The sequence below is a fragment of the Narcine bancroftii genome, chromosome 4 (assembly GCF_036971445.1).
Source record: "Narcine bancroftii isolate sNarBan1 chromosome 4, sNarBan1.hap1, whole genome shotgun sequence".
Classification (NCBI taxonomy): Eukaryota; Metazoa; Chordata; class Chondrichthyes; order Torpediniformes; family Narcinidae; genus Narcine; species Narcine bancroftii.
The window spans coordinates 233142695-233166873 of NC_091472.1; the positions used below are offsets into that span (position 1 = coordinate 233142695).

Genomic DNA, 24179 nt, shown 5'->3' on the forward strand with positions numbered 1-24179 from the left:
GTTGTGAACGCAGCTCAGCCCATCATGCAAACCAGCATCCCCTCCAATAACTCCATCAGCCTGAGGAAGGCTGCCAATACCAAATTACCCTTCCTATAATACTGGTCCTCCCTCTTTTCCCTGCTTTTGGTTTTTTTTGGGTGGGGGGTGGGGGGGAAGAGGAAAAAAAATAGCCTCCAGATTCAAGGACATCCCTTCCTGTTAATATTTAATGGAAAAAAATATACTTCTGCACTGTTTAAATGTACTTTTCTCTACATCCTGGACATTGTCCTTTAAGCAAATCATGCAGTTTTGTTTTATAATTCCACTACCTGTTGTATTTAAATACAGCTGACCTCCCTGGATAGCACAAAGCTGATCACCATCTCAGTACACATGACAAACAATTCAATCTTGAAGTCCCTTGCAGGAAATTATGGACAGTTCTCAGGAACTGTCCATTATGGTTTTTGCAAAACTATTCCTATCTGTGTTAACAAATTAAAATGCAATATAATACTCAAACATTTAAATATTATTCAAAATTATAATAGCCCTGACTGAAGAATACACATCCATACTTTTCAAAACCATTAAGTGTAGGAAAACGAGCAACAGATAAGCTCGAGGAAATGGACTTTTCAGCTCACCAAATCCATCAAGCACTACCTCCATTTTATTCTCCTTGCATTTGTATCAACCATCCTCTCAAATTTTACCACTTATGTACACAATCAGGACAATTTACAGTCGATGATTAAACTACCAATTCATATGGTTTTTGGATTTTAGAAGAAATCAAAGCATCCAAGAGCAATCCACATACAGAAAACAAATTTCACAAGTCGCACCATAGACGAGGATTGATCCCAGGTCATTGGAGCAGAAAGGTAACAGCTTTACTGTTTGCATCACTGTTGTAAGGACATAGCATGTACATTTAACTTTACCGACATACCTCTTTTCCTAGTTTTAAAACGCTGGCCAGTTAGCGTTGGCTTCTGCTGCTTTGGATTATTCATAAAAGACACCCTGTCAAGAGAGGAAGAAAGGATTTATACAATCTGCATGTTTGAACTTGTTCAGAAACTTGACTGATTTACATTGTACATTAAAATAGTTTTTTAATGAAACAAAGGTTTAAAAAAAAATTAATAAATAAGAAAACCTACAGCTGCAAAGTTCTTCATGTAGCAAAGATATAGTTACATAACCAATGTTTCAGGCCCAAGCGCCCATCAAGGCATGATCGAAAAGCAAACAGAGAATAAAATAGTGGAGGAATCAGCACAGGCCCACAGGTGGATATGGATGAAGGAACAAAAGAAAAAAAGCCAAGTGATTGGGGATGGGGTGGGGGAGGGAAGGAATAGCTATGGTTGAGGAGAGCTAGAGGAAAGGAGATAAAAGGGAGACAGGGGAGTGACCTAATGGAAACCAGAGAAATCAATGCCACCCTGTTGCAGAGGGACAAAATAAAATATTAGGTGGCACTCCAATTTATGAGTGGCCTTAGTTTGGTAATGAATTAAACTATGGACAGACATGTCAGCATAGGAGTGGGGCATGGATTGAAATGGTTGGCCACCAGAAGATCCCTGCTATTGTTGTAAAATTTACAAGTTGTTTTCATTCCAAAATTATGGCCTCAATCATAGATAATATAATCCAGTGGAAACAATACAAAACTACTTTCATAGTTTCTACCCTCATGCTGAATGTTAATTGTCATGAACATAAATTAGCATAGGCCACTCAGCTGTTTCCACCATTTAAAAAGATTCTGCTGTATAGATCCCAAGTTTGATTTGACTCTAACCACAATTCTGCATCCCTCCATCTAATGCATTAATCTCAGGAGTGGGGCATGGATTGAAATGGTTGGCCACCAGAAGATCCCTGCTATTGTTGTAGATGGAGCGAAGGAACTCAACAAATCTATCTCAGTCTTTTCGATGTAGAGAAGACCACAATGGGAGAGTGATGCAGTAGATGACCCTTGCAGATTCACAAGTGTTACTTCATTTGGAAAGACTGTTTGAGGCCCCAAATGGTGGTGAGGGTACAAGTGTAGCACTTCCTGCAGTCAGAGGTGTATGTACCAAGGGAGCAATAAGTGAGAAGGGATGAGTGGGCAAGGGAGTTACGGACAGAATGATTCCTGCTAAGGTTGGAGAGGGGAAGATGTGGTGGGACCAAGTTGTAGGTGACAGAAATTGTGGATGCAGAGGCTAGTAGACAAGGACAACAGGAATCCCATCCTTGTTGCATCTGGCAAAGGGGTGGGGGGGGGAAAGAGAAAGAAAGAATTAAAAAGAGGCCAAGGAAGATCTGTGGGAAATGGTGTGGGCAAAGACTGAGTTGATGGAGGAAGCCACATTTTTTTGACAAAGGAAGACATCTAGGATGATCTGGATTAGAAGACCTCGTTTTGGGAATAGATGCGACAGAGGCAATTGTGAGAGTTGGTGGATTTGTAGAAAGTTTGTCTCCCGGGTTGGAGGAAGGCAAGTGTTGCAGGAAATGGACCAAGCAAATTATTTGAGGTCAGGGGGAGAGATAAAGTTGACAAGCTCATCATGGATGCACTAGGCTGCACCAATGTAGAAGTCAATGTGGCAGAGAAAGAGTTGAGGAGCTTTGCCTGTGTAGGGAATATAGTATGGATTGCACCACATAGCTAAAAAGGCATGCATAGTTGGGACTCATGCAGTTACCCATGGCTACCACTGACTTGGAAAAAAATGTACTGCATTCAAATCAAAAAAAGGTACCCACTAAAATACAAAATTTAACACCAAATTAAAATTTCTCAACTTTCAAAAGACATGTTTCTTTCCTCCAGGTTTACGACAGAAGGAAAAGTACTTCTAAGTTGCTTTGCTACAGCAAGTTTGCTATGAAATACAATTTCTACTGTACAAGATGACTTCATTCACCATTTTATAAACAGTTTATGCCTCAATTTAAATCCCATTCTTACATTTACTCCTGCAATAATTCCTAGAATTTAAAACTTGTGCAACTTGATTGCTTCACCTCCGCATATCAGTCAATCTGTTTAAAAATAATCCTTTGAAATTCTGCACTCTTACATGCGATTTTCATTCCTTACCCACATGGACCAATGTCTTCTATCCTCAACTTCACAAGGCACTCAATTCCCTCATTAAGTGACCCATAAGACAGCTTTTGTAAATTTTGCCAGAAATATTTCCACAGTTCTATCAAGTTCCAAAAAAATAGATATATATAGTAAACAAACTATAATAAAAGGTTTGTCCTCTTGTTTAGAAGAGGAGTGGAAGCTTTCCAAATTTGAGGGTGTAATAGGTGTGAGTGCCAGTGTAATGCATCATTGGAAATATCACAATGCTTCACTGCAACTAAAATTCCATAATTAAAAAAAACATGCTCAAAATTATCTCAATGCCATTGCAAAACACATTCAACTGGTTTTGTGGCAGTTTTACTTTAATTGCTGGAATTTAATGGATGATAATTTACAATTCCAGAACTCAACTAGAATTTGCAGTATTGGCAGATTTAGAGGCAAATGCAAAGTAGATATATGCTTACTGTTAACAGCTTTGTTTGCTTTATTAATTACTGTGAAAATACAACAGCACAGCAATTTTCAGACACCTTAGAAATATGTCCAATGGAATGTTTCATAAGAAAAATGATTGGTCAAATGAACTAAAAGATAATTATGGTTGAGAAAGAATGAACAATCCTGTAAAAGTATCGTCAGCAATTGCTGAATTAACACCTGGGAAGCCAACATAATAGTTGCTGGGCAACTACAAAAATTTACAAGTTGTTTTCATTCCAAAATTATGGCCTCAATCATAGATAATATACATCCAGTGGAAACAATACAAAACTACTTTCATAGTTTCTACCATCACTGAATGTTAATTGTCATGAACATAAATTAGCATAGGCCACTCAGCTGTTTCCACCATTTAAAAAGATTCTGCTGTATAGATCCCAAGTTTGATATGACTCTAACCACAATTCTGCATCCCTCCATCGAATGCATTAATCTCAATAAGCAACAAACTGAAAGACAAACACTAACCCCCTCCCCCCACCTCAAAGGTTCCCAAACACTAAAACATTAACCCGATCAAGGCACCTCAGGTTGCATATCAAATCTCTTAGGATATTCCAGCAAATACAAAAACCTGTCAAAACTTTTCAGATAATATAGAATCCTGATATTACTCATGGAATTCTTCTGAAATGTTTTGAATGCATTGACTTCATTCTTTAAGTAGGAAATCAATATTGAACAGTCACCCACAATTTTTTTTTGATATTTAGATTTTCAAACTCAATTTCCAGTGATCAGTCACAAATTACAGTTATCCATTACATACAAGATTCACCAAAGAGTCCATGCCATACCTCCCTCTTCCCACCCCACCCCATCTCCCCCCCCCCCCCACCTGACAGACCACAATAGTATACAACATTCAAGACAACTACAAAGGTTGAGAAAATATCAGGGATTTATCACAACCCAATAGCCAGCACCTAGGCATTTTTCTTGACTATTTAATTGGGCTGGAATGGACACCCAGCTTTCCCCTCAGGGGAAAGCAGGGCAGCGAGGCACACAGATCCACACTATAACTGTACTCCTATACAATTTAAATATGGTTGCCAAATTTTTAGAAAAATGTTGTATTTTTTTTCCTTAAATTATAAGTAATTTTCTCCAGGGGAACACAGCTTTGCATTTCTACACACCAGCACACAATTCCCAAGTGAGAGTCAGATTTCCAGGTAACCGCTATGCACTTTCTGGCCACTGCCAATGCGATCATTACAAATTGGATTTGGAATTTGGACAGTTTCTTATGCCTTATGTCCATCAAATTTTCCAATCAGAACAGCTCTAGGTTCAGTGGGAATTCTTTACCTATTTTTTTTTTCTAGGGCTTAGCCTAGTTCCATCCAGAAGGATCTCACCTTAGTACATGTCCAGGTTGCATGCACAAAGGTTCCTGTCACAATTCCACATCCAAAGCATTGGTCTGAAACTTCTGGTTATAGCCTTATTCAATTTTTGCGGTGTCACACATGGCTGGTGGAGAAAGTTATCCTGGACATGCCTATACCATGCATTAATAATCGTGCTCATGCTGTTCTTAAGTCTGACTCCCACCTTTGCCTTGATTTGTGAAGGCCTGGTTTAGGGCCTTCTACTTAAGAGTTAAAATTACATTGCTGAGATAAACTTCTGTGTTCCCTTTACGAATCAGGATCTCCATGTCACTGCACATCAGTAAGGTCATGATGGAACTATTTTTTTTCAAAAAAACTTATTTGAAGGTAGCAGAGATATATGTTTTATTTGATAAATCATTTTTATTTCTGAGTTGCTCAAATGAAATTAATTGCCCCCACTCATAACAGTTGTTACTGAAGTTAATACAATTATGGAATAAAATATATAAAAAGGTGCAAGGTTAGATTGTGGGAGTTTAGGTAACATTGAAATGGACTATTTGTAGCGACCCATGGCCCACACCTCAGGCTGACACAGGAAATGGCAGAACGCATCAACCGGCAAAGCATTGTGCGGGCTGAAACACCTGTTACCATAGGCTGCCGGCAGAGCAGTGAAACTGACCAATCACTGCCGCTGAATCGCAGGGGGCCCAGGCATCCAAGGTAACCAATTGGAGCTGGCCCTCACAAGCCACAGCCAAGCTGTCAATAAAAGGAAGAGCTGCCTCTGAATAAACTCTACTGGTGCATGTGTCTTTCTTCTCCTGCAGGTTCGAACTACAGCCTTCAGGCTATAATCAAGAGCTATAACCTAGATGTAGCCGTAGTGACCTCGCTACAATGGTGACCCCGACTGGTCCAAATGGCATTTTGGACCCAAAGATGGAAGAGCAACCTGCGATCAACACCATAGTGTTGAAGCTGCCCGGCTTCTGGAAAATCGCAATCACAGTGTGGTTCCAGCAAGCAAAGGCGCAGTTCGCTATTCGACAGATCTCCGCCAACGACAGGCTCTACTACTACATGGTCAGCACCCTCAATCAGGACACTACAGCCTACATCAACTTCCTTCAGCAGCCCCCGGAACAAGGAAGTTATGTCACCATCAAAGAGCTCTTAACCTGCACTCTCGGACTCTCAAATCGTGAGCACACTGTCCGACTGTTGCATATTGATGGTTTGGTGGGGACATGGCCCCTTCAACCCTCCTGAGTGACAAACTGGCTCTCAATGATGTCCACACCTCCTTCCAGCTCTTTCAGCAGATCTTCCTGGAGAGGCTGCCTGAGGACATCCAGCGGCTCATCATGGAGGATGATGACCCCAAGAAAGTGGCTGCCCGAGCAGACCTGCCAAGGGCAAAAAAGATGCCGGAGCTTCACTCTAACAGGGGACAGTACCATGTCATCAGCACCTTGCAGGTAGATGTCCAACCAACCATCCAACCACCTGAGTGCCATGCCCCACCGGTGAGCAATACTGTTTCTATCACTGACAGTAGGGTTCAGAGGCCCATTGATGCTGCTCTCCCTGCACATTCTAGGGAAACGCCCATGCTGGCCACCATTAATGGCTGTGAAAACCAGCCAACTGCATAGCCTGCTACACATTCAAGACTCTCTGTCAGGCTGACACTTCTTGGTGGACACTGAGGCATAATACAGCATCATGCCCGACCAGCCCGAAGGCCCGCTGCAGCAAAGTGGGCTGGGAGTTCCAAGCAGAAAGCAGCTCCAACATCCGAACATTTGGCATCCGCAACTTTGAGGGCAGACAATTCACTTGGAAGTTTATGGTAGCAGCTGTGCAACAACCATAACTGGGTGCAAATTTCCTGCAGGTCAACTCATTCCTGGTGGATATCAAGGGGCACTGGCTGGTGCACGCCCGGATATTTCAGTCACTCTCGGTCAAGGGCACTAAACTCACCAGCCTCTACCTGCACTCAGTGAGTACTGCCAACAACAAATTCACTCAGGTCCGAGCAGAATTCTCTTCCATCACCACACCTCGCTTCCATTTGGCAGAATCCAAATATGGGGTGGGGCATTAAATCATTAGAGAGAGTGCGGCGTCTACCCCTTACCCCTCCCCCCGAGAAACTCAACCTACCCAGGAACAACTTCAAAAAAAGGAAGGAAATCAGCATTGTGCAGCGCTCCGGTAGTCCTTGGGCCTCCCCTCTCCACGTGGTCCCCAAGGCAGCGGGTAGTTGGAGGTCATGTGGAGACTACTGACCGCCACCATACCGGACAGATATCCTGTGCCCCATATTCAAGACTTCACCACTAATCTTCAAGGAGCATGGATATTCTCAAAGGTGGACCTCATCAGGGGCCATCACCAGATCCAAGTATACCCTGAAGGCATCCCAAAAACTGCCATCATAACTCCCTTTGGTTTGTTTGAAATTGTCCACGTTCCCTTTGGGTTAACAAAACACGGCTCAGACTTTTCAAAGGCTGTTGGATGCAGTGGACTGGGATCTGCATTCTGCCTTCGTCTAACTCGATGACATTTTAATCGCCAGCTACACACACATCAACATGGAGCCAGAGTGTTACCCACTAAGGTGGATGCAATTCGTTCTTTCCTTATGCTATCAACGGTGAAGGGACTACAAGAGATAGCAGGTATGGTCAACTTTTATCACTGCTTCATACCTGCATCATGAGCCCATTCATTCCCAGGACCCAGTAAAAACATAGAATAGGCCCAGGCCTTCCAGGCCATCAAAGACACCTTAGTCAATACCATCCTCCTCGTGCACCCTTGGACAAACTCCTCCGGCACAGTGGTCAGGGGTGTACTTGACCGACTGATGAAAGGACAATGGCAACCGCTGGACTTTTTCCAGTAAATATCTCAGGCCACCAGAGCTCAAGTACAGTGCCTTTGGGAGAGAAATTGTTAGCCTTATACGTGATAATTCGGCACTTTTGTTACTTCCTGGAGGGCAGGAAGTTCAAAATTTACATGGACCACAAACCCCTTACCTTTGCCTTCAGTAAGGTGTCAGAACAGTGGTCAGCCTGGCAACAGCGGCACCTGTCCTACATATCTGAATTTACAAATCCAATGTAGTGGCCAATGCCCTATCCTGTCCAACTATCTTAGTGGTCGGTGTATGACCCAACCCCTGACATTGACTACGCAGCCCTGGTTGATGCACAGCAAGCAGACCCTAACATTGCAGCGTACTGGACAGCACTCACCGGCTTACAACTGGCGGACATCCAGATCACCCCAGCAATCGCACTCTGCTCTGCAATATCTCGACGGGTAAACCTCACCCTCCCATTCCAGCTGCATGGAAGAGGTGGGTTTTCTTTTTTTTTGAGAACAAAGAACATTTATTATAAAATAATGCAAAGTTGGGTGCTTCCTCTTACCCTGGGAATACACACACACACTGGGGCTCACCCAACTTTTATACAGTTTATTTCAGTATAGAAGTACCCTCCCCCTTACATTCTTCTGCCTCCTGGATGAGTTTGGCATTAGGCAATCCTGTCTGCCTATGTGCTGTTTCTGTGAACTTGGAGGATCAGGGGGGTATCCTGATTCCTGTGGTCTGGTGCCGATAGCCAATTGGTCCTGTAAATCTCATCCTAACAAACAAACTCCAGCTTGGGGAACTAGTAGAATGACCTTCGTTACTATCTTCTCTCCCATTTGTATTCTTACATCCCTTAATACAAGGACAGTAAAATCTCTTCCTCCTACTCCCGAAATCATCACTGTCCCCTTTATCTTAACACCCTCGGGTGGTTGTAAAATACTAGACCAGGCTGCCTCAGAATCTACTAAAAAAGTCATCTTGTCACTGTGGGGTCCTATGCTTAAATTTACCAATGGTTCTCCGTGCAGCCCCATGGTGTATATTGACTGAGAACTGTGACCTCCCCTATTCATAATCTGCTTCCATCAGTGAGTAAGATCGCGTCTCCCTGGCTCGCATTGGGCATTCTCTCTTAAAATGTCCCTCCTTTTTACAATGGTAGCAAACTAATGCTCCTGTTTCCCAATTCCTACCAGGATTACCACGAGGTCCCGGGAATGGTCGTCGTCCCCGGAATTCCCCTCTACCCTTGCCCCTGCTCTGGTCTCTACTCTCCCACTCCTGGAGCTCCTCACAATGTCCAGGAGCTGGCACACAGCCCCGACCCTTTCCTTGCTGTCCCTCCACGACTGCCAACATCAAAATCTTAGCCTTTCCTTTCTGTTTATTGGGCATTCTCTCTTAAAATTACGCACCTCCGTATTAGTCAGGGGCACATTTACAAAACCGAGATCCCCTCCCATGGGAACTTCCCGTAAAGGTCTCATCCAGTTAATTTTTGGCTTATCCTCTCCTTTATAATGTCTAGATACCTGCTCTCTGGGAAATGAATCAAAGGATTCAGCCCTTCCCTCCCGGAGGGTCTCACACTGTTTTGAATCAAAGTCTCCTTCCTCTCTTGTCAATTGAGGTGGTAACCTAGTACTTTTTTTTTTTATTTTTTATTTTTCACACTATAAACCACATTGATCAAGATACATACATTTTCCTTTTCAAATATATATAGTGTCGTTTTCTCCCCCCTCCCTCTTCCCATCCCACCCTCCCTACCTCCCCTCCCATTCATTTAAAGTTCAGAATCTAAGATACATTAAACCCATCAAACAATGTTGTCACTCAATAAAAATAAACAAGAAATTCCACTGAGTCAGTTCTTTTCATTCTCTTCTCCTTCTGTCATTTTAGGTGGTAGATGTCCCCGGTAGGTTTTCTCTATTATGTTTCATGTATGGCTCCCATATTTGTTCAAATATTGTAATATTATTTCTTAAATTATGTTATTTTTTCTAATGGAATACATTTATTCATTTCTATATATCATTGTTGTATTCTCAAGTTATCTTCTAATTTCCAGGCTGACATAATACATTTTTTTGCTACAGCTAGGGCTATCATAACAAATCTTTTTTGTGCACCATCCAAATCGTCCAAATTCTTTGTTTTTTATGTTACTTAGGAGGAAGATCTCTGGGTTTTTTGGTATATTACTTTTTGTGATTTTATTTAATATCTGGTTTAGATCTTCCCAAAATTTTTTCACTTTCGCACATGTCCAGATTGCATGAATTGTTGTTCCCATTTCCTTTTTACAGCAAAAACATCTGTCAGATACTGTTGGGTCCCACATTTAACTTTTGAGGTGTAATATATAGCCTGTGTATCCAGTTATATTGTATCATACATAACCTCGTATTTATTGTATTTCTCATAGTTCCTGAGCATAACTTCTCCCATGTTTCCTTCTTTATCTTTGTTTAGATCTTGTTCCCATTTTTGTTTAGTTTTACCATTTGTTTCCTCATTCTCCTTTTCTTGTAGTTTAATATACATGTTTGTTATAAATTTTTTGATTATCATTGTGTCTGTAATCACATATTCAAAATTACTTCCCTCTGGTAACCTCAGACTGCTTCCCAATTTGTCCTTCAAGTAGGATTTCAGTTGGTAGTATGCCAACACTGTATCATGAGTTATATTATATTTATCCTTCATTTGTTCAAAGGATAATAATTTATTTCCCGAAAAGCAATTTTCTATTCTTTTGATCCCTTTTTTCTTTTTCTCCAATTCTCTAAAGGAAAGGTTATCTATTGTAAAAGGGATTAGTTGATTTTGCGTCAGTATTAGTTTTGGAAGTTGGTAATTTGTTTTATTCCCTTCTACATGAATCTTCTTCCAAATATTGAGCAGATGATGTAATACTGGAGAATTCATACGTTGTACCAATTTTTCATCCCATTTATATAATATATGTTCGGGTATCTTCTCCCCTATTTTATCTAGTTCTAATCTAGTCCAATCTGGCTTTTCCCTTGTTTGATAAAAATCTGATAGGTATCTTAATTGTGCGGCTCTATAATAATTTTTAAAGTTTGGCAGTTTTAAGCCTCCTTGTTTATACCATTCTGTTAATTTATCTAGTGCTATCCTTGGTTTCCCCCCTTTCCATAAAAATTTCCTTATTATTTTCTTTAACTCCTTGAAGAATTTCTCTGTCAAGTGTATTGGCAATGCCTGAAATAGGTATTGTATCATTGGGAAAATGTTCATTTTAATCAGTTTATCCTTCCTATTAGTGTTAGTGGTAAGTCTTTCCAATGCTCTAAGTCGTCCTGTAATTTTTTCATTAGTGGATAATAATTGAATTTATATAGATGGCCAAGGTTTTTATTTATTTGTATACCTAGGCATCACATTGCTTGCATTTGCCATCTGAATGATGATTCTTTCTTAAATTTTGAGAAATCCGCATTATTCATTGGCATTGCTTTACTTTTATTTGCGTTAATCTTCTATCCCGACACTTCTCCATATTCCTTTAATTTCTTATGTAATTCTTTTATTGATATTTCTGGTTCTGTTAAGTATACTATAATGTCATCTGCAAATAGACTGATTTTATATTCCTTCTCTTTTATTTTTATCCCTTTTATTTTATTTTCTGTTCTTATCAGTTCTGCTAGTGGTTCTATGGCTAACGCGAACAATAAGGGCGATAGTGGGCATCCCTGCCTTGTTGATCTGCTTAAGTTAAAATGTTTTGATATATATCCATTTACTGTCACTTTCGCCAGTGGCCCCTTATATAATGCTTTAATCCAATTAATATATTTCTCTGGTTAGCTGAATTTTTGTAGTACTTTGAATAAATAATTCCATTCTACTTTGTCAAAGGCCTTCTCTGCGTCTAAAGCAACCGCTACTGTTGGAGCTTTATTTCCTTCTACTGCATGAATAAAGTTAATAAATTTACAGATATTGTCTATTGTTTGTCTTTTTTAATAAATCCAGTTTGGACTAGATTTACTATTTTTGATACATAGTTGGCTAATCTGTTTGCTAATAGTTTAGCTATTATCTTATAATCTGTGTTATGTAAAGATATTGGTCTATATGACGCTGGTGCGAGTGGATCTTTCCCCGTCTTTGGTATTACTGTAATTATTGCTGTTTTGCATGAATCTGGTAAGCTTTGTGTTTTATCAATCTGGTTGATTACTTCCAGGAGGGGAGGAATTAATAAATCTTTAAATTTTTTATAGAATTCTATTGGGAATCCATCCTCTCCTGGTGTTTTATTATTTGGTAGTATTTTTATTATCTCTTGTATTTCTACTATTTCAAATGGTTCTGTTAATTTATTTTGTTCCTCTGTTTGTAATTTCGGTAGATCAATTTTAGCTAAAAATTCATCTATTTTGACTTCTTTCCCTTCGTTTTCAGTTTGGTATAATTTTTCGTAGAATTCTCTGAAGTTTTCATTAATCTCCGTTGGATTATATGTGATTTGTTTGTCTTTTTTCCTTGATGCCAATACCATTCTCTTAGTTTGTTCTGTCTTAAGCTGCCACGCTAGAATTTTGTGCATTTTTTCTCCTAGTTCATAATATTTCTGTTTTGTCTTCATTATGTTCTTCTCCACCTTATGTTTGTAGTGTTTCATATTTTATTTTTTTTAATCTGCCAATTCTCTTCTTTTAGTTGTCTTCCTTCATTGCTAATTCTTTTTCTATATTTGCTATTTCCTTTTCCAACTGCTCTGTTTCCTGATTATAGTCCTTCTTCATCTTGGTTACATAACTTATTATTTGCCCTCTGATGAACGCTTTCATTGCGTCACATAGTATAAACTTATCTTTCACTGATTCCGTATTTATTTCAAAGTACATTTTAATGTTGTTCAATGAATTCTCTAAAATCCTGCCTTTTAAGTAGCATGGAGTTTAATCTCCATCTATACATTCTTGGAGGGATGTCCTCTAACTCTATTGTCAATATCAGGGGTGAGTGGTCCGATAATATTCTAGCTTTATATTCTGTTTTTCTTACTCTATCTTGGATACGAGCTGATAACAGAAATAGGTGTATTCTTGAGTATGTTTTATGTCTAGCCGAGTAATATGAATATTCCTTTTCCTTTGGGTGTTGTTTCCTCCATATATCCAAAAGTTGCATTTCTTGCATCGATTTAATGATAAATTTGGTTACTTTGTTCTTTTTGTTAGTTTTTTCCCCAGTTTTATCCATGTTTGAATCCAAATTAAGGTTGAAATCCCCACCTATTAGTATGTTCCCTTGCGTGTCTGCTATCTTCAAAAAAATATCTTGCATAAATTTTTGATCTTCTTCGTTAGGTGAATATACATTGAGTAAATTCCACAACTCCGAATATATCTGACATTTTATCATTACATATCTCCCTGCTGGATCTATTATTTCCTCTTCTATTTTGATTGGTACATTTTTACTGAGCAATATAGCTACTCCTCTAGCTTTTGAATTATATGACGCTGCTGCAATCTCTCTTTAATTTCTTGTGCTCCATTTCAGTTAAATGTGTTTCTTGCACGAATGGTATATCAATTTTTTCTTTTTTCAGTAAATTTAGCAGTTTCTTCCTTTTGATTTGGTTATGTATTCCATTAATATTTAAAGTCATATAGTTCAACATAGCCATTTCATACTTTATCTTTCCTTTCCGTTTCCTCATCATCACCTTTCCTTCTTATCCATTTCTGCTTTCTTTTTTTGAACACTTTATAAGACAACATTTCTAAAACATCAAACATTTCCCTTATTCTCCTATCTAAAATTTCTTTAACCCCACTATCCCCTCCCCTTCCTGAGTTGCCCTTTATCCCTTGTCGGGCAACCACATCTCCCCTCTCCATTTGGATTTGTGAATTCACTTCCAAGCGTCAACTGATTTCGCAGTGACCGTATCTCCTCCCCACCCAGCCCCCCCTAGAAAAGATTTTAATTTTCATATGCAACAAAAGTCACTCTCTTAATTCCCTCCTTACTTCCTCTCTTCTTTCTTTCCCTTATTAATTCTTAGCTATACTCTATATATTTTCTTTTAAATACACATACACTCATGTACACACACACACACACACATATATATATATATATAATACCCATGTCCACACATACATATAGTTCGTGGTCATTTTTGCTCTCGTTACATGTCTTCATCTCTCTGTCTGTTTTGCAAATTTTCGTGCTTCCTCCAGATCCGAGAATAGTCTGTTTTGCTGCCCTGGAATAACTATTTTAAGTACCGCTGGGTACTTTAACATAAATTTATATCCTTTTTTCCATAGGATCACTTTTGCTGTATTAAACTCCTTCCTCTTCTTCAGGAGTTCAAAACTTATATCTGTATAGAAAATTTTTTTTTGACCTTTGTATTCCAGTGGCTTTTTGTCTTCTCTTATTTTCTTCATTGCTTTCTCCAATATATTTTCTCTTGTTGTATATCTTAGGAATTTTACTTAAATGGATTTGGTTTTTGTTGTGGTTGAGGTTTACGGGCTAATGTTCTATCTGCCCTTTCTATTTCCATTTCTTCCTGTAATTCTGGTCTTCCTAGGACCCTGGGGATCCAATCTTTTATAAATTCTCTCATATTCTTGCCTTCTTCATCTTCCTTAAGGCCCACTATCTTTATATTATTTCTTCTATTATAATTTTCCATTATATCTATCTTCTGAGCTAACAGCTCTTGTTCTCTTTAACTTTTTTATTAGATTCTTCTAATTTCTTTTTTAAGTCCTCTACTTCCATTTCTACGGCTGTTTCTCATTCTTCCACCTTGTCCACTCTTTTTCCTATATCTGACATGACCATCTCTAATCTATTCATTTTTTCTTCTGTACTTTTTATTCTTCTTTTTATTTCACTAAATTCTTGTGATTGCCATTCTTTTACTGATTCCATATATTCTTTAAAAAAAAATATCCATTGTCTTGCCCTTCCCTTCTTCCATTTCTCTCTGTTCTTCCTCTTCTTCCTCTGGGTTGTTCATCTGTTGTTTCTTTGATTTCTTTTTACTCTCTTCTTTCTTGTTCTCGTTATTTTCTATGTTCTCCTCTTGTTGTGTTGTGGCTGTCATTCTCAGCTGTGGAGATCAACTCCTCAGCTGGTCCCCCCACCCGTCAGTGTTTTTTTTTTGTCTTGCGCGGTTGCGCACTTTTGCTTGGCTCCGCGAGCCATTTTTGTAGTCCCGAGCTCGGGACTTCGACTGACCTGAGGGAGCGGGCTTCTCTCTCCACAGCAGGCCTCCTCGGACAGGTAAGGCCTTCACCTTCTTCTTCCGATGTCTTTTCTTCTTCTCTTCTTCCCATTGCTTTCGACTTTTCTTTCTTCGTTGCCATTTTCTTCCCACCTTTACTTTCACTTTATTTTAATTTTCGTGTTTGTGCCTTTGCATTTTCTGTTTTTTAAAAAAAAACTTTTCTGGAGAGGGCTGGAGTTCCCCGACCAGCCACTACTCCATCACGTGACTCCCCAAGAGGTGGGTTTTCGACTCAGTTCACAACTTGGCTCACCCGACCATCAGGACTGCAGTCAATATGGTGGTGAATAGGTACAGCCTCTGCAAAGAGGTCACCCTGTGGGCCAGGACTTGTAGTCAGTGCCAGTCATCCAAAATCCAGATTCATATGAAACCTCCACCACAGACATGAGCCAGCACGGGGCCCCTATCTGATTGAGAGGTGCACATTACCTTCTGACAATGGTCGACTGGATGACCAAAGGTGGTGTCACTATCAGAAGCTTCCACAGAAGCATGTACACAGGTTTTACTCAACACTTGGTAACACCTTACATCGGACAGGGGGGCTCAATTCACTTCCCCAGTCTATGGACCACCTTAGCCCATGCCCTTGGGACCCAACTCCCATCACACCACCATATATCACCCACAGGCCAATGGGTTGGTGGAGAGATTCCAGACACCTTAAAGCAGCCTTAATGGCATGGCTTACCAGACCTAACTGGGCCGACGAACTCCTTTGGCTCTAATTAGGCATCCGCACTGCGCCCAAGGAGGACCTTGAGGCATCTTCTGCCAAATTAATCTATGGCGCACCCCTAGTTGTTGTCTATCGTCAGTGTGACTAATCTATTTGGAGTCGAGGGAGTTTTTGGGGACAGCCCCACTTTAGATTCTATAAATTGATTAATTTTGTTCCATATAGAAATATTTTTTTTTTTTAAAAAAAAGCACCATATTAAAACACAAAAAGCCAGATAATAATTTGGCGCCCCATTTGTAAATGAAGTCTCCTGCCACCTTTTCACCCATCGCATGCAGACTAATTTGTGCACAGGTTGGTACACCTCCCCCACAAATAGTGAGGTGATATACCTCAACTGTGCTGCCCAATAATATTTCTTAATGATTGGAAACCTTAAGCCACCCAGACTAAAATCCCGGGCTAGTTTTGCCATAGAGACCATGGCTACCTTACATTCAGGGTCATCCACCTATTTAAGTCTTCTTAGATTCTCCTGAGCAAGGGGGTGTATCTTAAATAAATTATTTAGGTTATTGTCCACCCTAACTCGACTAGTCGCCCACAATTGATCTCAATGTCCTTCAATGGATGGATGGTTTCCTTTCTTGCACTCCCCTTGCAATAACTAACATTCTTGTATTTGTGAGAGATGAGTAAAACTAATATGAAAATATGAGAGATGAAGAAAGCTAGTATGGATATATGTGTAATGAATAAAGCCAGTATGAATAGGATAAGGATAGATAATGTAGGAAGTAAAGTTAGTCTGAATAAGGTAGGGGTCTCCTAGCCTTACAGTCAGCAAATTCTGCATATGTAATTAGTAAGCCTTAGACAGAATTAACAAGTTCTGCATAGTTATTAAGTAAGTTAGTTAGTAAGCCCTGAGGGTTGGGAAGGTGTGAACAAGGACAAAGGCAGGTGCATAAGGAATGGCAGAAGAATGTTGGGGGGGGGGGGGGGGGGGGGAGGAGGGTACCTCTACACTGAAATGAACTGTATAAAAGTTGGGTGAGCCCCAGTATGTGTGTGTATTCCCAGGGTAAGGGGAAGTACCCAACTTTGCATTGTTGTATAATAAATGTTCTTTGTTCTCAATTTTTGTCTCAAGCAATTTCTGTGAAGGTACTTCTGTTTCTCACACATTAGTTACCTGATTTTGGAACCCTTTTGAATGCTGCAGGACAATGCCCAAAGCTAATTGTACTCCTCACTTACTAAACTCCTCCCCCCTGCTATTATCTCAGTGTACTGTTGCCGATGATGCCGCTTTAGTTGCCCATTCAGAGCCAGCTCTTCAGCACTTGATGTCCTGCTTTGCGGAAACTGCCAAAATGTTTGGCCTGGAAGTCAGCCTGAAGAAAACTGAGGTCCTCCATCAGCCAGCTCCCCACCATGACTACCAGCCCCCCCACATCTCCATCGGGCACACAAAACTCAAAACGGTCAACCAGTTTACCTATCTCGGCTGCACCATTTCATCAGATGCAAGGATCGACAATGAGATAGACAACAGACTCGCCAAGGCAAATAGTGCCTTTGGAAGACTACACAAAAGAGTCTGGAAAAACAACCAACTGAAAAACCTCACAAAGATAAGCGTATACAGAGCCGTTGTCATACCCACACTCCTGTTCGGCTCCAAATCATGGGTCCTCTACCGGCATCACCTACGGCTCCTAGAACGTTTCCACCAGCGTTGTCTCCGCTCCATCCTCAACATCCATTGGAGCGCTTTCATCCCTAACGTCGAAGTACTCGAGATGGCAGAGGTCGACAGCATCGAGTCCACACTGCTGAAGATCCAGCTGCGCTGGATGGGTCACGTCTCCAGAATGGAGGACCATCGCCTTCCCAAGATCGTGTTATATGGCGAGCTCTCCACTGGCCACCGTAACAGAGGTGCACCAAAGAAAAGGTACAAGGACTGCCTAAAGAAATCTCTTGGTGCCTGCCACATTGACCACCGCCAGTGGGCTGATATCGCCTCAAACCGTGCATCTTGGCGCCTCACAGTTTGGCGGGCAGCAACCTCCTTTGAAGAAGAGCGCAGAGCCCATCTCACTGACAAAAGGCAAAGGAGGAAAAACCCAACACCCAACCCCAACCAACCAATTTTCCCCTCCAGCCGCTGCAACCGTGTCTGCCTGTCCCGCATCGGACTTGTCAGCCACAAACGAGCCTGCAGCTGACGTGGACTTTTACCCCCTCCAGAAATCTTCGTCCGCGAAGCCAAGCCAAAGAAAACTGTTGCAAAAATTATTTGGTCCCTATACTTCTGATCATCAATTGATCAAATTTCAGTAATGCACTGTACAAAAGATACTGTAATGGGCAATTCTGGTCATATCTGAACAAAGGCAACCCTCACATTGTGCTAGATTCTTGTGGAACCAGAATCATACTAGCAGCCATTTCCTTGGTACTCAACCAGCTTAGTTAATGGTGGTGCTACCAAAACAAAGTTCAAATTTAATGCCAAAGTGGATTGACATACAATCCTGAGATTCTTTTTCCTGCCACTTTCCTGGTGGCAGCAGCAAGAGCACAGTATGCCCTGATTGGTGTGAATCCTTGATGATTGCTGCTGCTCTCTGACGGCAGTGTTCTATACAGAGAATTTTGCATGTAATGTGCTGGGCTGTATCACTATCTCTTGCAGGGCGGCTTTCTGCTCTACCCCATACAAGGTCATGATGCAGCCGATCAGAACACTTTCCACCACACATCTGTGGACATTTGCCAAGGCTTTATAAAAACCTCCACAAACTCCCAAAAGTAGAAGCACTGAAGTGCTTTCTTCATGATGACATTCATGTGTTGGGTCCAGGAAAGATCCTCTGAAATAGTAACTCCCAGAAATTTAAATTGGCTCAATCTCTCAACCCCTGATCCCCCAGTGATCACCTCTGGTTTTTCCCTCCCAAAGTACACAATAAACTCTTTGGTTTTGAGGACATTGAGAGCAAGGTTATTAGCCAAGTTTTCAATCTCCCTCCTGTATACCGACTCATCATCCCTTTTAAAGAGATGAAAGGAGAGTAGAGCAGGGGGCTAAGAAAGCAGCCCTGTGGTACTCTGATATTGACAGATTGTGGAGGAGATATTCTTGGTAATCCTCACTAATTGTGGTCTGGAGGTGAGGAACTGCAAGATCTAATTACTCAGTAGGGTATTGAGGCCCAAATCTTGGAAGATCTTGAGGGGAATGATGGTGTAGACTAAAAAGAGCCTCCTGATATACAAATCTTTGCTGGCCAGGTCTTCCAGGGCTTTGTGTGTAGGCAGTGTGATGAAATCTGCTGTAGACCTGTTGCTGCAGTAATCATATTGCATGGATTCACGTCATTGCTCAGACAGGAGCTGATGAGTGTCAAAACCAGCCTCTCAAACCACTTCACCATTATGGATATGAGTGTCACTGGTCAGTAATTATTTAGGCAGGATACCACACTCTTCTTGAGCACAGTGCAATTGAGACAGGAGGGTACAGAGTGAAACAATGATGACATTCATGAATGAAATTCAAATCTCCACTCAGAATATTGGTGAAAATTAACATGCAGCTCCATCTATTACTTTTCTGTCTGGTGGAAAATGGAAGTTACCTGCATGTGAGGAGTGATACTTTCAAAGGAGAGACAAATTGTTATAAATAGCCATATAGGTCCCTGATGATTTTAGCTACAAGTATCAAAAGCATGAAGGACACTGTTGACCCATTTCTCTCACCATCTTGTCTTTAACATCTTCAAGTTAATTCTCTACTTGGTGCAACTTACTCAATGACTTGTTTAAAGCCAGAGCTCAGTTGGCAATTACACAAAGTTTGCCACTCTGGTTCCATCCTAGAAACTTGAACATAAATACCAAGCTTCCACTCTGCAACATACACTAAAGATGCAAATCAGACTATATAAGACTAGTAGGGCAATTAATTGTAACATCTTATGAGAACTTACTTGCATTCCCAGAAATGGATAAGAAATCCAAAATTCAAACCTACCATTGAAAAGTAATTATTCATTACAGCATTTCCCTTACCCTTATTTAAGATAAGAAGTGATCCAAAGAGACAGCAATCATAAAGTCAATAGATTAACATTTCAAATGCAAGATCATTGATCCAAAACTAGTTTCTCTTCATATAATCCACCCAGCAGCATACACTGCAGAACTTTTATTTCATTTACCAACATCTGCAGTATTTTATTTTGAACATACCATTTGCTTTTCCCTGACATTTCAAACAGAGCTAGCTTAAACTATACACCAAAAGATTAATGCTTAACATGTCATTTTGGTACTTGGTCCTTCAAAATATTCTGTATGGAATTTAAATTGGAGGTGGGGGAGGACGTGTTTAAGTAGGAGATTTGAATACATGCAACATTTGCATGTATTACAGAGACATGGTCGCAGAGTGACCAGTACTGGGCACTTAATATTTCAGGCTATTGACTGCTTCAAAACAGGCCAAAAGGGAAACCAGTTAGCCTGGTTGATCAAGGAAAGCATCAAACAGCATTAAGTGATTATTAGAGCTAGATAAAATAGGGGAGAAGGTACCTGAACATATACTATATAAGTGGGATGAAAAATTGGTGCAACATGGGAATTCACCAGTATTACACCATCTGCTCAACATTAGGAAGAAGATTCACATAGAAAGGGAAAAAAAACAAATTATCAACTACCAAAATTAATATTGATCCAAAATCAACTAATCCCTTTCACAATAGATAATCTTTCCTTCAGAGAATGGGAGAGAAAAGGGATCAAAAGAATAGAAAATTGTTTTTTTGGGAAATAAATTATTATCTTTTGAACAAATGAAGTACAAATATGGTATAACTCATGGTACAATGTTTGCATCCCACCAACTGAAAACCTACTTGAAGGACAAATTGGGAAGCAGGCTGAGGTTACCAGAAGGAAGCAGTTTTGAATATGTGATTACAGACACAATGATAATTAAAAGATTTATAACAAACATGTACATCAAACTGCAAGAGTAAGAACGAGGAAAGAAGCTGTAAACCCAAACAAAAGTGGGAACAAGATCTAAACATAAAGATAAAGAATGAAAAATGGGAAAAGCTATGCTCCAGAACTATGAGAAATAAAATAAACACGAGGTTATGCATGATACAATATAATTGGTTTCACAGGCTATACACCACGCCCCAAAAGTTAAATAAATGGGACCCAACAGTATCAGATAGATGTTTTCGCTGGAAGAAGAAAACTGGATCAACAGTACATGCAATTTGGACATGTGAGAAAGTGGAAAATTTTTGGGAAAATCTAAATCAAGTATTAAATAAAATCACAAAAAGCAACATACCAAAAAATCCAGAGATCTTTAATCTAAGTAATACAAGAAGTAAAGAACTTGGCCTCGATTTGGATGGAGCACAAAAAAAGATTTATTATGATAGCCTTAGCTGTAGCAAAAAATGTATTATGTCAACCTGGAAATCAGAAGATAGCCTGAGAATACAACAATGGTACATAGAAATGAATAAATGTATTTCATTGGAAAAAAAAATATAAATTAAGAATAACATCACAGTATTCGAACAAATTTGGAAACCGTACATGGAACACAACAGAGAAGTACTACCACAGACCTCCACCACCTAAAATGACAGAATGAGAAGATGAAATGAACTGACCCAGTGTGTAAACGTAGATGACACAATTTTCTTGTTTATTTTCATTGTGTGATAACATTGTTTAATGGGTTTAATGTATCGTATATGTTGAATGTTGAGTGGGTGCGGATGGGGGTGGGAAGAGAGGGGGAAAAAGACACTGTGTATATTCAAGAGGGAAATGTTTATGTGTATTTTGTTTCAATATGGTTCATAGTGTGAAAAATAATTTTTTTTTAAAAAACAGCATTAAGTGATTGATGATATAGAATCAGTTACTTTGTGCTGAAATCATGAACAAGGAAAGGACACGTGCAAGTATTCAATATACCTCTACAATGTGACCTCTCAATAATAAAGCACAAATAACTAGAAAATATTTTAAGGAAACAATAATTGTCATGGGAGTTATGGCATTTTAGAATTGTGTGCCAGGGATTAAGTCTTAGAACAAAATAACCTGGAACATGCTATTTTAGATTTGGGCACAAGTAGTCAGGAAGGATTAATTGGCAATTACAGGATCTCTTCAGTATTGACCACAATACTATAGAATTCCAAGTGCAGTTTCAAGTAAAGACCACAAGACCAACAACTTACAGATGCTCAAGTATACGGGAAAGAAGGTCAAGCTGCGGGACAGAAGGTCAAGCTGCGGGACAGAAGGTCAAGCTGCGGGACAGAAGGTCAAGCTGCGGGACAGAAGGTCAAGCTGCGGGACAGAAGGTCAAGCTGCGGGACAGAAGGTCAAGCTGCGGGACAGAAGGTCAAGCTGCGGGACAGAAGGTCAAGCTGCGGGACAGAAGGTCAAGCTGCGGGACAGAAGGTCAAGCTGCGGGACAGAAGGTCAAGCTGCGGGACAGAAGGTCAAGCTGCGGGACAGAAGGTCAAGCTGCGGGACAGAAGGTCAAGCTGCGGGACAGAAGGTCAAGCTGCGGGACAGAAGGTCAAGCTGCGGGACAGAAGGTCAAGCTGCGGGACAGAAGGTCAAGCTGCGGGACAGAAGGTCAAGCTGCGGGACAGAAGGTCAAGCTGCGGGACAGAAGGTCAAGCTGCGGGACAGAAGGTCAAGCTGCGGGACAGAAGGTCAAGCTGCGGGACAGAAGGTCAAGCTGCGGGACAGAAGGTCAAGCTGCGGGACAGAAGGTCAAGCTGCGGGACAGAAGGTCAAGCTGCGGGACAGAAGGTCAAGCTGCGGGACAGAAGGTCAAGCTGCGGGACAGAAGGTCAAGCTGCGGGACAGAAGGTCAAGCTGCGGGACAGAAGGTCAAGCTGCGGGACAGAAGGTCAAGCTGCGGGACAGAAGGTCAAGCTGCGGGACAGAAGGTCAAGCTGCGGGACAGAAGGTCAAGCTGCGGGACAGAAGGTCAAGCTGCGGGACAGAAGGTCAAGCTGCGGGACAGAAGGTCAAGCTGCGGGACAGAAGGTCAAGCTGCGGGACAGAAGGTCAAGCTGCGGGACAGAAGGTCAAGCTGCGGGACAGAAGGTCAAGCTGCGGGACAGAAGGTCAAGCTGCGGGACAGAAGGTCAAGCTGCGGGACAGAAGGTCAAGCTGCGGGACAGAAGGTCAAGCTGCGGGACAGAAGGTCAAGCTGCGGGACAGAAGGTCAAGCTGCGGGACAGAAGGTCAAGCTGCGGGACAGAAGGTCAAGCTGCGGGACAGAAGGTCAAGCTGCGGGACAGAAGGTCAAGCTGCGGGACAGAAGGTCAAGCTGCGGGACAGAAGGTCAAGCTGCGGGACAGAAGGTCAAGCTGCGGGACAGAAGGTCAAGCTGCGGGACAGAAGGTCAAGCTGCGGGACAGAAGGTCAAGCTGCGGGACAGAAGGTCAAGCTGCGGGACAGAAGGTCAAGCTGCGGGACAGAAGGTCAAGCTGCGGGACAGAAGGTCAAGCTGCGGGACAGAAGGTCAAGCTGCGGGACAGAAGGTCAAGCTGCGGGACAGAAGGTCAAGCTGCGGGACAGAAGGTCAAGCTGCGGGACAGAAGGTCAAGCTGCGGGACAGAAGGTCAAGCTGCGGGACAGAAGGTCAAGCTGCGGGACAGAAGGTCAAGCTGCGGGACAGAAGGTCAAGCTGCGGGACAGAAGGTCAAGCTGCGGGACAGAAGGTCAAGCTGCGGGACAGAAGGTCAAGCTGCGGGACAGAAGGTCAAGCTGCGGGACAGAAGGTCAAGCTGCGGGACAGAAGGTCAAGCTGCGGGACAGAAGGTCAAGCTGCGGGACAGAAGGTCAAGCTGCGGGACAGAAGGTCAAGCTGCGGGACAGAAGGTCAAGCTGCGGGACAGAAGGTCAAGCTGCGGGACAGAAGGTCAAGCTGCGGGACAGAAGGTCAAGCTGCGGGACAGAAGGTCAAGCTGCGGGACAGAAGGTCAAGCTGCGGGACAGAAGGTCAAGCTGCGGGACAGAAGGTCAAGCTGCGGGACAGAAGGTCAAGCTGCGGGACAGAAGGTCAAGCTGCGGGACAGAAGGTCAAGCTGCGGGACAGAAGGTCAAGCTGCGGGACAGAAGGTCAAGCTGCGGGACAGAAGGTCAAGCTGCGGGACAGAAGGTCAAGCTGCGGGACAGAAGGTCAAGCTGCGGGACAGAAGGTCAAGCTGCGGGACAGAAGGTCAAGCTGCGGGACAGAAGGTCAAGCTGCGGGACAGAAGGTC

General features: G+C 41.6%; 1 protein-coding gene across 3 annotated transcripts in view; it reads right to left on the reverse strand.

Annotated features, from left to right (window-relative positions):
• The window catches only part of LOC138761714 (eIF5-mimic protein 2), a 48991-nt gene that overhangs the window by 17425 nt on the left and 7387 nt on the right, over positions 1-24179 (reverse strand). For all 3 annotated transcript variants that reach the window (XM_069934320.1, XM_069934322.1, XM_069934321.1), the window contains exon 2: positions 941-1014. In XM_069934320.1, the coding sequence (XP_069790421.1) occupies positions 941-1004 (64 nt within the window). In that variant the 5' untranslated portion in view covers positions 1005-1014. The remainder of the gene's footprint in view (positions 1-940; positions 1015-24179) is intronic.